The sequence below is a fragment of the Phragmites australis genome, chromosome 21 (assembly GCF_958298935.1).
Source record: "Phragmites australis chromosome 21, lpPhrAust1.1, whole genome shotgun sequence".
Taxonomy (NCBI): domain Eukaryota; kingdom Viridiplantae; phylum Streptophyta; class Magnoliopsida; order Poales; family Poaceae; genus Phragmites; species Phragmites australis.
The window spans coordinates 7,020,159-7,033,101 of NC_084941.1; the positions used below are offsets into that span (position 1 = coordinate 7,020,159).

General features: G+C 47.2%; 3 protein-coding genes across 4 annotated transcripts; 1 reads left to right on the forward strand and 2 right to left on the reverse strand.

Moving 5' to 3' along the window:
• The first annotated feature begins 4,019 nt into the window (after positions 1-4,019).
• Positions 4,020-4,504, forward strand: LOC133903019 (uncharacterized). Its single transcript, XM_062344352.1, has one exon. It carries the CDS (start codon positions 4,122-4,124, stop codon positions 4,392-4,394), a length of 273 nt encoding a protein of 90 aa, XP_062200336.1. The 5' UTR covers positions 4,020-4,121; the 3' UTR covers positions 4,395-4,504.
• A 191-nt stretch (positions 4,505-4,695) lies between these two features.
• LOC133903360 (uncharacterized) lies at positions 4,696-7,752 on the reverse strand. Of its 2 annotated transcripts, none has more exons than XM_062344699.1 (5): positions 7,572-7,752; positions 6,956-7,001; positions 6,747-6,844; positions 5,704-6,020; positions 4,696-5,606 (listed from the first exon to the last, which is right to left on the reverse strand). In XM_062344699.1, exons 1-5 carry the CDS (start codon positions 7,697-7,699, stop codon positions 5,176-5,178), a joined length of 1,020 nt encoding a protein of 339 aa, XP_062200683.1. In that variant the 5' UTR covers positions 7,700-7,752; the 3' UTR covers positions 4,696-5,175. The 2 variants fall into 2 exon arrangements, with proteins under 2 accessions (XP_062200683.1, XP_062200684.1); XM_062344700.1 differs by lacking the exon at positions 7,572-7,752 and adding an exon at positions 7,333-7,558.
• Positions 7,753-8,184: 432 nt separating this feature from the next.
• LOC133903359 (tyrosine--tRNA ligase, chloroplastic/mitochondrial-like) lies at positions 8,185-9,844 on the reverse strand. The gene has a single exon (XM_062344698.1). The coding sequence runs from the start codon at positions 9,761-9,763 to the stop codon at positions 8,234-8,236; it is 1,530 nt and encodes a 509-aa protein (XP_062200682.1). The 5' UTR covers positions 9,764-9,844; the 3' UTR covers positions 8,185-8,233.
• Positions 9,845-12,943: the final 3,099 nt, after the last annotated feature.

Sequence of the window (12,943 nt, forward strand, 5' to 3'; positions counted from 1 at the left end):
GGATTTGCCCTTCGTGTCGGCCTGGCCCAGTGTTGCAAGGGCGGGGAGGAGGTACTGACATGGGTCGTGGCCCGTGGGCCGGGACCTGGGCTTGGGTGGATGAGAGATGGGCCTTATGTGGGCCGGTACCTGGGCTTGGGCTGCAAAGGTATTTCTTAGCATTTTGATTTTCCTTTCTCTTAAAAAAACATTTTTGATGGTAGTATCCAAATTCCATATATATCCGGCGCCCGTTCGTAGCCTCTAGGGATGAAAACGGACGGGATAAACCCCGTTCCGTTCCGATCCGTTTTCTATATTTTCTTATCCGTTTTCGAGAGAAAGTGTGAAAATAAAAACGGTTATGGGGTTTTTCCGACCGTTTTCGGATTTCCCGTTTTTTTAATTGAGATCAAACTTCAAAAATCATAATGTAGTCCACATACTAAGCCCGGTCGGCCAGTCCAAACATAACCTCTATCCCAAAGTTCAACCAGATCCCAGTGATCCAGTCTCTGTCAGCTGCTGACCTACCGATGTTGTTCAAGTTCTTGCACCACCTACAATCCTAGTTTTTATATGATTGTATGTTATGCCGAGTACTCGAGTTACGACATGATAGTTGTTTTTAAGTTGATACTTATGTCATTACATGGTTCATCTGTGTATGATATAAATTACTTTTGTTGGTGTGAATTAATTATGTATCGCGCCGATGCTTGAAATCATTGTTCTACGGATCGGTGTTCTCATTTTAAATTATCGGTTCCTGACTGATACCCGTATATTTATGTTCGGATTGGTTCATTTTTGATATCCCGACATTCCCGAGTTCGTACCCGTTTCCGGTTTTCCCGTTTTCGATTCCGTTTTCGAGAGAAAATATGAAAATGAAAACGGTTAAGGGGTTTTCCCGACCATTCCCGTTCGTTTTCATCCCTAGTAGCCTCCGCACAGACAGTGTTTGAGATTCATGCACCCAATAGTGGATGGCTGAGATGCATGGAGACGCCGGCGAGCGCAAAGCATGCATTTGAGCACGAGTCGGAGCGAGCAGAGGACACGTGTTGGGGTGGGATGGGTGGATGAGAGATGAGTTTGAATCCTAAATTTGAAACTTAATTTCCTCAGAAACTGCGAGTCTATTTTCGAATATGTTTGAACCATGGTGGTTTTAGAATTAATAAAACAAAATGAGATCCAATATGAATATATTTCTAACTTTCCAATTCACTAGTTCAGCATTTTGAATATACTATTTCAACATTTTTCACGTGAAATGTTGAACTAGGTTTCCCAAACATTGAATCAAATCTTTCAAAATGTTGAATGTATAAAAAAGGCACAAAATCGTAAATCAAGAAAAACAATAAAATAGTAATTGGATGGGAAAGAAACAAAAAAAGGGAAAAAAAAGGGAAAAGGAAATAACAACTTGGCGTCTGTGGGTCGTAACCCTTTTTTCGGTGGGCCATAGTGGGCCGTGCGATGGGCTGCCTAGGTTGTCTGACGTGGTAGCTTGTTTTCGGCAATTCCTATGTGTCGGTCAGTCGAGCAGGGAGCTCAAGCTAGTCACACACGTGGCACTCTCCCATTGGCTGGCGGGACTGAGTCGGTGGGATGGCTTTTAGACTATCTCCAACCATATTTTCTTCATTTCGTTCCCTTCCCAATTCCCCTCTCCATTCACATTCCCTTTATTTTCTTCCATCTACAACAGCTTCTCTTCGAAGGAATTCGTGAAGAAAAAGGTGAGAGAATCCCGTCCTAAAGGGAGTGACTTTGAAAATCCCTTCGTGATGGAAACCGTGAAGAAAAACCGTTAGAGCGCTGAAGAAAACGAAAATACTTTCATAAAAAGATTTTAGTCCCTCACAGAAACTAGTTGTAGATGGTCTTATGTGGTTTCAAACTTCAAATGCATAGTGTTGTTCACATTTCATACGACAAAAACAAGATTCAATATGAATATGTTTTTATTTTTTTTATAAATTCGACTATTTGAATGTACTATACCAACAATTTAAATATATTATTTCAACAATTCGAATATATTGCTTCAATATAATTGTACAGAAATGGTGAACCCATTATAGCAATTTGTTGACATAGTTCCGGCAAAATGTTGGACGTGCCTTGAGCATCTTGAATTGGTGGCGGAGGGCTCGTAGGCAGGTTCTGAAGAATAATAGATTTTAGAGTCGTGATATACAATACCGGAATATTTTGAATGAATGCATTAGAATAAACTTTTAAAGTGCGTTCGATTACCTCACAGATACTAGCATAAGTCCAAACCTAGGAAGAGAATAAGAAAAAGGAGGAAAACCGTGAGAGCGGAGATACCACTGGTACACCTCACGGCATATACTATCTACACCACACAATATGCATAGAGATTTCTGCCGAGTTTTTACTCCTAATCATGAGTTTTCCACACACTCGATGCACACATCTCAAAGGAACGATATGTGGTATGATACTCTATGTGACATAACAATTCATGAAAAAAAAATTGTTATACAGTCTTAGTAGTGAGACTATGGCAGTATGGCTTTCAAAATAAAAACTTAGTGACACTAAACCTAAAAAAGAGTCAAAGTGGTATATAGGAGACTTAAACATCATGCAATGTCAACTTTCTCAAAATAACTATATGATGCGACTATGTTTGTTTAGTTCGTAGCAAACTATGTGTCCACTGCCCTGTTGGGACAGGCGTGGAAGGCTCTAGTTCACTCCTTTATCTTTTTTGCCTCCCCATGTTCTTCCATCTCCCTCTTATCTTACCCATCAAAGTTAAACAAATCATCTTATCCCCTTGAACTATCTTATCATCCCGAACCTTACGCTACAGTCACCCCTTCTCTCCCCCCCTCCCAAATATCTCTCCCTCTCACTGGTGGCCTTCTTTGCTGCGCCTTCAAAGAAGGGGTGACTGTGTGAGGTCCGCTACACCAGCGTTGATGGTGCGACGCTGAGGAACAAGAAGGATGAGAGGATGACTAGATGCTGTGACGAGCTACCACAAGTTCTCAACCCATCCTTACATGCCATGGCTGGATCCGTACGTCCTCATGAGCCTGTGATGGATCTAGAAAAATTCTCATAGATGTGCCTATTCCACACCCATGAGAATATCCGCTTGGACCACTTTCCTCTTCATATTGCAGGTATAAATAATTTGATTTTCATTACTCAAATTCCTAAATGGCTAAATCCTAATCTCCAAATCAACGGAGCCAAAAGGCATTGAGGAAGAGGGCATCTACCCGTAGCTTGCGCCTTGCGGGGCTTGCGGCGCTGCGGCCTTGTCCCGCTGACCCGTGCCAGGGGCAGGTCCATGCGTTGCAAGCGTGCTAGGGCTAGCAACACAAGTGTGTCATCACTCTCGCCGGCATCGTTGCCAACGCAACGCAAAGTGCCAGGAAATCAACAAAGGTGAAAATGTAAAAGAAACTAGTACAGAGAGAAATGTGAGAGGGGGATCTATTTACCCATTTGTCGGCGTACTTTTTGATGTGCACGGGATAGATGAATGGCTTCAGGAAGCGGAGAAGATCCCATATATAAATTTGTATAGCCTCCCATCGGCATATTATTGTTTCAGTTAGCATATTCATATCGCTTATCGAGACGATTTGGTGGCGAAATGGAGCACCCCTCGTTTCGGTTGTAGCTTCGCGCCTTCGGCCCTGTTGTCTGAAAACGCTAGTTGTGACAGGTAGCGACGCAGTTCGCGCTGTAGCCGTGGCCCAACTTTCCAAATAACGCATGCGAATCACATTCCAGACACTACAGTTCACCGGACTCGCCGACGCGAACGGACATGATTCCTCTGACGTAATATTATCACTAACACGTGAACGTAGAGGATCTCTCTCGGACGCGAACTCCGTGGCTCAGGAGTCCGGCAACTCACAGACGACGTTCGCAGTCGTGGCCTCTCTTTTCCAATGGACCCAAGGGCCAAGGCTGTAGCCATGTCCGTAGCACCGTACCAATGCCATCGTGGTGAACTCGCGATCTGCCATCCCCCGCCGTAGTCACCACCTCCTCCCTCTTCTCCACAACGAGAGCCCAAGCCGCCATCTCCTCCCAAACTGAAATCGACAGGCTCCGATCTCAGTTCGGTCCCTGACATGGAAGCCCTGTCTGGGCCCGCGAGGAAGCGGAAGGACAGGGACGCGGCGGCCGGGGGCTCGAGTCCAGCCGAGCCGGCCGTCGGCGTCGGCAACAGGCTCCTGCCCGGGTGCCTCGCGCACGAGTTCCTCTCGTCCGGCACGGTCCTCGGCGAAAGACTCGGGCCCGGGGCAGGGGCGGAGGCGAGCGAGGCCGTGCTGGTGCAACGCGGCGGGGCCCGCGTGCCGAGGGTGGTGAACCCCGCGCAGCTCGCGGCGTGGGCGGGGAGGTGACGCGACGCCGGCAAGCGAGACGACGCACCGGCCACGGGGTACATGGCGCTCGGCATCTGGCGGAAGTACCAGCGTGCTTTGTGCCTTCCCCCTTCTTTTTTTACTCTCGAATCGAGGTATCGATACATTTCCTGATAAAAAAGGTTATAGATTTAAGCTACAAATGACATGAAGGCATAGGTCATAGACCGCTCTTACAAACGCTAACTGAAAAAGTCTATTGAGTGGCATCAAAAATACCACTCATGACGTTATACCGGAGGGATCTTGTAGAGAACAAAATATAGATAGTGTTAGTCTCTTTTCGAGAAAAAAACTTGATTTTTTTTAGGGGGCTGGGTTTGTTTCTTCGCAGCCATATTTTTTACCATAGGAGAGAAAAAAGAAAAAGATCAGGCAGAGATGTGTATGAGCATCTTTTACCTAACTACTCTGCATCCGTCACTGTCTGCACACATCAATGGACGCGTGCAACTGTGTTGTAACGGAGTTAGGAGCAATGCTGATGTTAGGATGCCACTACTCACTAGGATCTATGAACGATATGCTTTCGCCAACACCATCCGCAGCACCTGATTCTTCTGCCACCAACTATTTCAGCAGGAACAGAAACACGCACTACCTCGATAATTCCGAGACGAACACGCCGCCTGATCATCCACAGTTTTACAACCGTGTGTGTTGGGATTTGGAAACATGCAATCAGACAAGTGCGACGCAATGGAACTACACCGTGATCCATTCTGTATATGATAGAGTGCGCCCTTGATCCGAATCCGCGCTACCCTCGCTGCATGGCACTGGCAGTGGCAGCGCGCTGCAGGCCGTGCCGCTCCATGACCCGCCGCATGGCCAGGGCGGCCGCCTCGCCGGCCCGCGCCGTGCCGGTCGCCATGATGGCCGCGAACTCCCGCTTTATCTCCTCCTGCACCCGGCTCTTCGCGTCCACGAGGGGATCCGGGGCCGCCGCCGCTGGCGCCGTGCTCACCTGAGCAGCTGCCGGTGCTGCTGCAGGCTGCACCGCGGGTGGAACCGTGCTGCCATTGCCCACCGTCTTGTTTGCCTCCGGTTTACCGGCGTCGGTAGATCTCGCCGCGACTTCGTCCGACGCCGGCCGCGTCACGGTGGCAGCGGCGAGAGCCGGCCTGAACTGAGGCGGCTGCGGCACGGCCCCAGCTCGCAAGCTCGTCTCCAGCCCCTGGATCATCGGCACTGCAAAAACCGAACAGCGTTCCAACTTCCAATTCAGATGAGTCGATGCAAAAATCAAAATCCGAAATGCAAGCTGAACCGCTAGAGGAGCTCTCACATATCAGTGCGCCGACCGGGCTGTTCATCACTTCGTTCGGCAGCTCGAGGATGTAGCTGGGGACCGCAGCGCCGGCGAGGAACTGCGCGGCCTCGTTGCTGAAGTTGTTGCAGTTGTGGCTGAGGAGGTTGTAGGTCGCCGGGGTGTAGCGCGGGCCGATCTCCCGGAGGAAGTCCTCGAACACCTCCCTGGGGACGTGGGTGACGCCGAGGTCCTCCACCCGGACGGGCGTCCCGTACGGCGTCCGACCGGGCTGGCCCTGCTGGATGCCGCCGCCGAAGTAGTACTCCCTCCCGTAGACGACTATGCCGGTGTGCCTGCGACGGATTGGTGATGACAGTGCGTCCATGTCAAAGGTGAATTTTGCACGGTACACTATTCATCACACGTAGGGATGCAAGTGATATCTAATGGTAGTTCTACGTCATTATTTAGTTTATTTTTTCTTAATTAAATTATGTGAGAGTGAATCTCTAGTTATTTTTTGAGTTTTGGGCTGACCCAATGACCCAAAAAATACAAAACTTGCATCTCTAATCGCGCATGAACAAAAGCCCTTATCCGTCATCCACAACATGAAGAAGTTCGATGAAGAACAGAGTAGAAGCTTAATGTCACTTTTATGCAATTCATGACTGTTTATAATTTATACTGAATAATGGTACATGAGTTTGCCTGTATTGGTCTGGTGATATAAGCAACATAACGGCATAACTGCCTTACTGGCATGAGAAGAAAAAACCATAAACCCAATACTTGCAATTAGAACATTACCTAATTGCAGAAGTATTGTGCAGTCATAAAAATATAAGATGCAAACTAGAATACAGAGCGTATCAATATGGCCAAAATTACACATTTTGCCAACCATGATCAGCAGCAGATAAACAGCAGCAGCAGCAATGCGAATATGATATAAACTACAACTACATAACGAAGCAGAAGGTACATACAGCCACCAGCAGTCGATGCAAATTCTTTCGTAAAGTCTTGGATGCGCAGTGGTCAAGAGGAAGAAGAAAAGAGAAGCAGAAAATGCTCACCAAATCGCCTCGATGACCTTGCCAAGCATCGTCGCCGAGAGCTGCCGCGCCATCCCCTGGCTGAGATCGTAGACGTGCAGCTTCACCGGGTACCCATCCTGCACACAACCACACAGAATCATCCACCACCACTCGGTCCAAAATATCCATACGAAGAACAGCAGCATCCGAATGCAATATGGGGGCAAAACCGAATCCATCCCTACTACCTCTGCCATCTTCTCCGCCCGAGCTTGGCCCCCGAAGCAGCCGAACCTAGCAAGAACAAAGCAGCCACCTTGATGAGAACAGCATGCGGTAGTAGATGGCTAGTTGCCAAAGAGAAAGGCAAGCGAAACGAACTACGAAATCGAAGAACTTGCTGCGTTTTTCAAACGGTATTTACTCAATTTCCTATGACTCGATACTGACGAAACCGAGTGTGCACCGAGCTCACAGCAAAGAAAGCAATTTCCCCCCGAATTCGCCCGACAAAATTGGCCTTCCAAGGAGAAGAAAACAATCCCCTTTTCGCCCAAAATGAGACATCGAATCGTGAACAAGAACCGGAGACTCCCCAACCCGGCCTCGATCTCGGCTGACATACCTAGCATAACCGAATCTACTCCGCCGCTTGGCCATAGCAGCCGACCGAACCCCAAGGAACGGGCAGGGAGTTTGCAGAGGAGTCAAGCGACCAAGAGAGCAGGTAAAAATGAACGCAACAAGAACTCGATTCGAGAAGGGGTCAACGAGCCAGGCGTGTGGAATTGTAGCAGCGCCGGATTCTGCAACCTGAGACGAAATACCGGTGGCGAGGGGTGTACGAAAGGGAAAAGGAATCACCGTGCGTCCACGCGAAGGAGTATCTCTTGCGTGGAGTGCAGAGAACGGAGAGGAGGGGAGGGGAGAAAAGCGTAGCGAAGACGAACTAGATTCGGTTGGTTGTTCGTTTTGAGGCACCAACCAACCATCCGGCGTTCCTTTTCTTCGCGGCGAGTAGAGCTGTTGAAAACTACAGGCTTGCCACACAAGTTTATATAAGGCTTGCCACACAGGCTTCAAATATCCTTATATAAGAAGCCATATCTAAAAGATAGGGTTTTGAATGGAGAAACAAAATTGCTCCCCTTCACCAGTAAGGATTTCCTTTGGCAACAGGCAAGGCTAGGCAACCAAACAAAAGTGCCCTTATTTTGAATTGTGCAAGGATATGATACCACCAAAGATGTTAGAGATGCCTTGTTTTCACTATTGCCTAGAAATTCAGTCTGAATTACAGGCCCGGGCATGATACTAATGCAGAACAAATGGCCAAGGATAGTCTAAAAGATTGATCCTATAAAATGATGAATATTTCGATGAACAAGAGTAAAAGGAATGTGTATCCAACCTTTCCTAAAAGCAGTATGTATGTTCGTGAACAGCTAAACTGAATACAAGACTCAGTACCGTTACCTTTTCTCCTCAACGGCCAAAAATTAAATACAAGCAGAAAACGAGAAAAATCACAATATCCTCACAACCATCTTATTCTTCTTTCCAGCAGATAGCAACATAACCTTCCCGTCAACTATATCGCTTTCCTCGACCAACTTATCCTCACTATCAATCCTCATGTTATTCAAGTATAGACCACCTTGCTTGATGAGCCGCCTAACCGCCGACTTACTAGCAAGCAAACCTGTGGAAACAGCCAGATCAACCAGGGGAGACTTCAATACTTGATCATACGCTAAGGAGCATGATGGTACGTCATCTGCTATCCCCTCAATTGTTTGTGAGTCCAATTGTGTCTGAGTCCCAGGCCTCAAGGCCTCAGTTGCCTTCAACGCCTCCACTAATCCCTCGTCGCCATGGACAAAGCGTGTCACCTCTTCTGCGAGCCTCCTCTGGACCGTGTTTGGCATGTAGCCAGGCTTCTTCATTGACTCTTCCAGCTCCTGAATCTCATCCAAGCTTAGGAATGTCAGTATTTTCATAAACCTGATGACGTCGACGTCCGGCACCGCGAAGAAATGCTGGTAGAACTTGTATGGAGAAAGCATATTTGACGAGAGCCAGATTGCGCCCTCCTCTGACTTCCCAAACTTGGTGCCATCACTCTTCAGCAAGAGCGGGAACGTCAGGCCATGCGCCCCCTCAACCTGCAAGATCTTCCGAATCAACTCGGTTCCAGCCGTGATGTTCCCCCACTGATCACTGCCCCCAATCTGCACATTGACACCCATGTTCTTGAACATGTAAAGGAAGTCGTAGCCTTGCAGGAGCTGGTAGGTGAACTCGGTGTAGCTCATGCCATCCTCCGACGCAAGCCGCTTCTTCACACTCTCCTTGGCGATCATTGTCCCGACGCGCGCGAATCTCCCTATCTCCTTGAGGAAATCCAGCAACGTGATCTCCTTCCACCAGTCGTAGTTATCCAGGATCACGAAAGAGCCCATCTTTTCTGACAAATCTGCTTCCGAATTGGGCAAAGGCTGCTCATTTTGCTCCAAGGCTGCGTTTTTACCGGATTGGGTGTGGTGGGATGGCTCGGGAGCGCGACCGAGGATCTGGGCGACGAGGGATTTGATGGCGTCGGAGTTGGCGACGACGGCGGCGACGTCGAGCTCGGGGCGCTCGGCGCTCTTGCCCGAGGGGTCGCCGACGCGCCCGGTGGCGCCACCGACGAGCGCTACGGCGGTGTGGCCGCAGCGGCGGAACCAGGAGAGCACGACGAGGCCGAGGAGGTTGCCGAGGTGCAGGCTCTCGGCGGTGGGGTCGAAGCCGCAGTACACCTTGAGCTCCCCTGGGCGCGCCGATGCGAGCGCCTCCGAGGTGGTGGCTTCCACGAGCCCGCGCTCCCGGAGCACGTCCACGACGCTGCGCCGGGCGCCCGTCGATGCTGCCGCGGGGGCGGCGGGAGCGGACGCCGGAGCCGCGGGGGTGGCGGAGAGGCGGCGGCGGTGGGGTTGGGTGTGGGGGAGCAGGAGGTGGCGGTGTGGACGTAGGAAGGCCCGCGAGGATGCGGCCGCGGCCATGGCGGCGGTCGCCATCGGGGGAGAAGAAGAGGAAGGGCTCTTGGCCTCGCGCTGGTGATAGCGCTTTTCGCCGGGTCGACGACGCGCTGACGAGTGCTAACCGCAGGCCGCAGGAGCTCCACCCGAACAACGGCCGCAACGGATCATACTCCTGGGCCTTCATGAGCTTCTGCTGGGCCGCACCAAGGAGAATTATATGAAACTGGGCTAAATTTCTGTGCTCGGCTCATCTTTGTGGATTATACATTGTTGGGCCAGACAGCACTTGCTTAGGCTGGATTTCTCATATGTCTCTGAGAAAGTACGAAGTTTAAAGCTTTTTTAAACGCCAGTATAATTTATAGAGGCATGCAGACTCATATCACCATCATACGTACGTATTTACATAATGACTATTTAAGATCAGATATATAGAATTTAAAGATTGATAATTTCACCATAAACATTTATTGTCAATGGATCTGTCGCCTATCACTTAAAGAAAAATCGCGTTGATGAGATATACATAGAGCAGAAATAGGATTTGATCTATAATGGGTATGGAGTCCAATCGCCTCCGTTAAACATCCATGCCTCGGCTTGGTTCTCATAAGAAGTTAAAAGCTTAGCCAGAGATGGCAAGAACTCAAGAAGCAACACAGGAGTTTATAAGTTTAAACCATTGAACAATGGGAAATTTATTTGTTTTACACAGCACATATACAGGCGAAAACTCGGTTAACTACTTAGCTGAGGCCACCAGATTAATGAATCCGTACACGATTCGGTGCTCAATCATTGGAAATTTCCTTTTCTTTGGGAGTAGTTCGTGCGCGCCTGCGCGATGTATATAATTCAATAACGGAAAGGCAGGCTACCGATCGATGCTGATGCGACATAAAGCTCGGTGATTAGGGAACAGGAAGGAAACGAAATAAAAGAAATATGGTTAGGCTCCAGAATCAATTTTATCTAAGATCATCTCTAATCAATTTTTGTCAGGCTCAGAATCTCTTTATGAAGAGATTTTTATTCTTTTCGGCGCTTCAACGGTTTCCCTTCACAGTTTTCGTCACGAAGAGATTCACAAGTTTATTACCTTCAGGACAAGATTTTTTCTTCTTTCACTTCACGAATATCTTCGAATGTAAGTTGTTGGAGATGAAAGAAAATAAAGTGAATAGAAACAGAGAGAGGAATCAGGAAGGAAACGAAATAAAAGAAATATGGTTAAGAATGATCTAATGACAGAGCTGAAGAGAAAATAGAAATTTGACACGAGCAGGGGCGGACCCAGGCCATGGCAGGCTGGACTTCAGCCTGAGCCATAGGTCTTAATTACTCTTTATTTATTGTAAAAAACAGTAGTGTTTTTTTAAGATTTGGTCTAAATTTGAATAGGCTAGCCTGGATCTTAACTCTGGGCTGGTTCCGCCCTGAACACGAGTCATAAAAAAATATCTTTTATATAATTGAGTCTTATAAAATTTGTTTACATGCACTGGAGCTCGTCGCATGATACAAAGCTGGTGGTGCCTTGTGGATTTCCTCGTCGTGAGGCTGATCATTATTCGTACCCTTTTTGACCCGGCCGAGCCCACAAGGCATCGTGCATGCATGAACGGGGATGACAACTGGCTGGCTGGTACCAGCCAATCGATCGATTTCGGCATATCTTTTTCGGAGCCAGGTGTTGCATCAATCGATCGAGGTGCATGCATGCAGAGTCACACGGTCGAGCGGGTCAGCGGACAAGCACTGCGTGATGAGTACTAGATTGGGATATGTCTCTTCTTTATTGTTCTTATTTGGAAGCCTTTTAAGCAAACTTGATTTGGAAGTAGAGTGTATATATATGAGTTCATACAATCTCGTGTTCGTCGAGAAGATCAGCAGATTAAAGGTCCGTTTGGTAAGAATACAGATTCTTTCAGAAACATTCTAGTTTTAATTTTTTTTTAAAAACATTTATTTAATAAATCAGAATTACTTATGTAAACAGTTTGATTATCGGATTAGATTTGGTTTCTTGAAAGAGAGGATGATAAAATAATTGACTAATTTACCCTTATCTTGATTTTTTTTTCTTTAAGTGAGTATTTCAGTGAGCAATTGACCTAATTCATTTTTTCCCACTACATATAAAAAAGACAAATACTTAACAAACCACATATGGTTTTTCTGGCCCATTTAATTTTGGTCCAACATGCCCAAACCAAACCATAGCCCTCTACTTCTCTTTGTCTTCTCTCTGTCTCACTTTCTCTCTCCTTTTCCTTCCTCTCACCTAGCTGCCGCCTTCTGCTTCTCTATGTCTCACTCGACAGCTCGGGCTCGGTGACATGGCGTTTGCTAGGCGATGCGGGCTCGACGGCGCAGGCTTGGCAGCATGGGCTCAATGACGCAGGGTCGCGAGGAGCGCGAGGGAAAGAAATAGGAGGTTGCCATTATACATGATATATTATGATAATGGAGCACCATTATACATGTATCTGTTACCTTGTACAGTAGGTTTAATTACCATCATGAGGTAAATAAGGCATGTGCGGATATTATAAAGCAATTCATCATGTTCCACACGGAAACTATTATCATATCAGAAAATAATCTCCATGTAACAAAATCCAGGAATGGTACACTACCGACAAGAGCACTATGACACTTGAAGGGTCCGCCGATGATAGTTGACCAATTTGCTTGTAGAATCAGTCTACTACTAGAAATACTTATGTGATCTTTTCTTGACTAACTTTTAAGGAACCTAAAAGCGTCCCAGGTAGGAAGATGACTTACATCGTCTTCACCAAGAGAACGATAATACTATGTGACAATTCATCAATAGATTCGGTAACATTAGGAACATTGACTCTTCAATGTAGAATATGAAGAGTCCCTAAAATTCAACATCTGAGATTGAGAAATCTCTATCAATTCATCAAACTTCACGTAGATGTTGTGTCCGAAGTTGTCATAAAACTTGTCATCGAAGTAGCCCACTGCTGGAGATTTGATGTGCTTAGCTGATCAAGACATGTCTTGTCATATCCCCACGGATGACGCCATCTATCAATGATTAGTAAAGCCGAATATGCAAATACTTATTTAAAGTAGGCATAATTGTTCATCAATTACGCCTATCGAAGAGTAGGGTACGAGATTTTATACAGGTTGGAACCACTCTTAAGATAATGACCATATGTCATATTCTACTTTAAT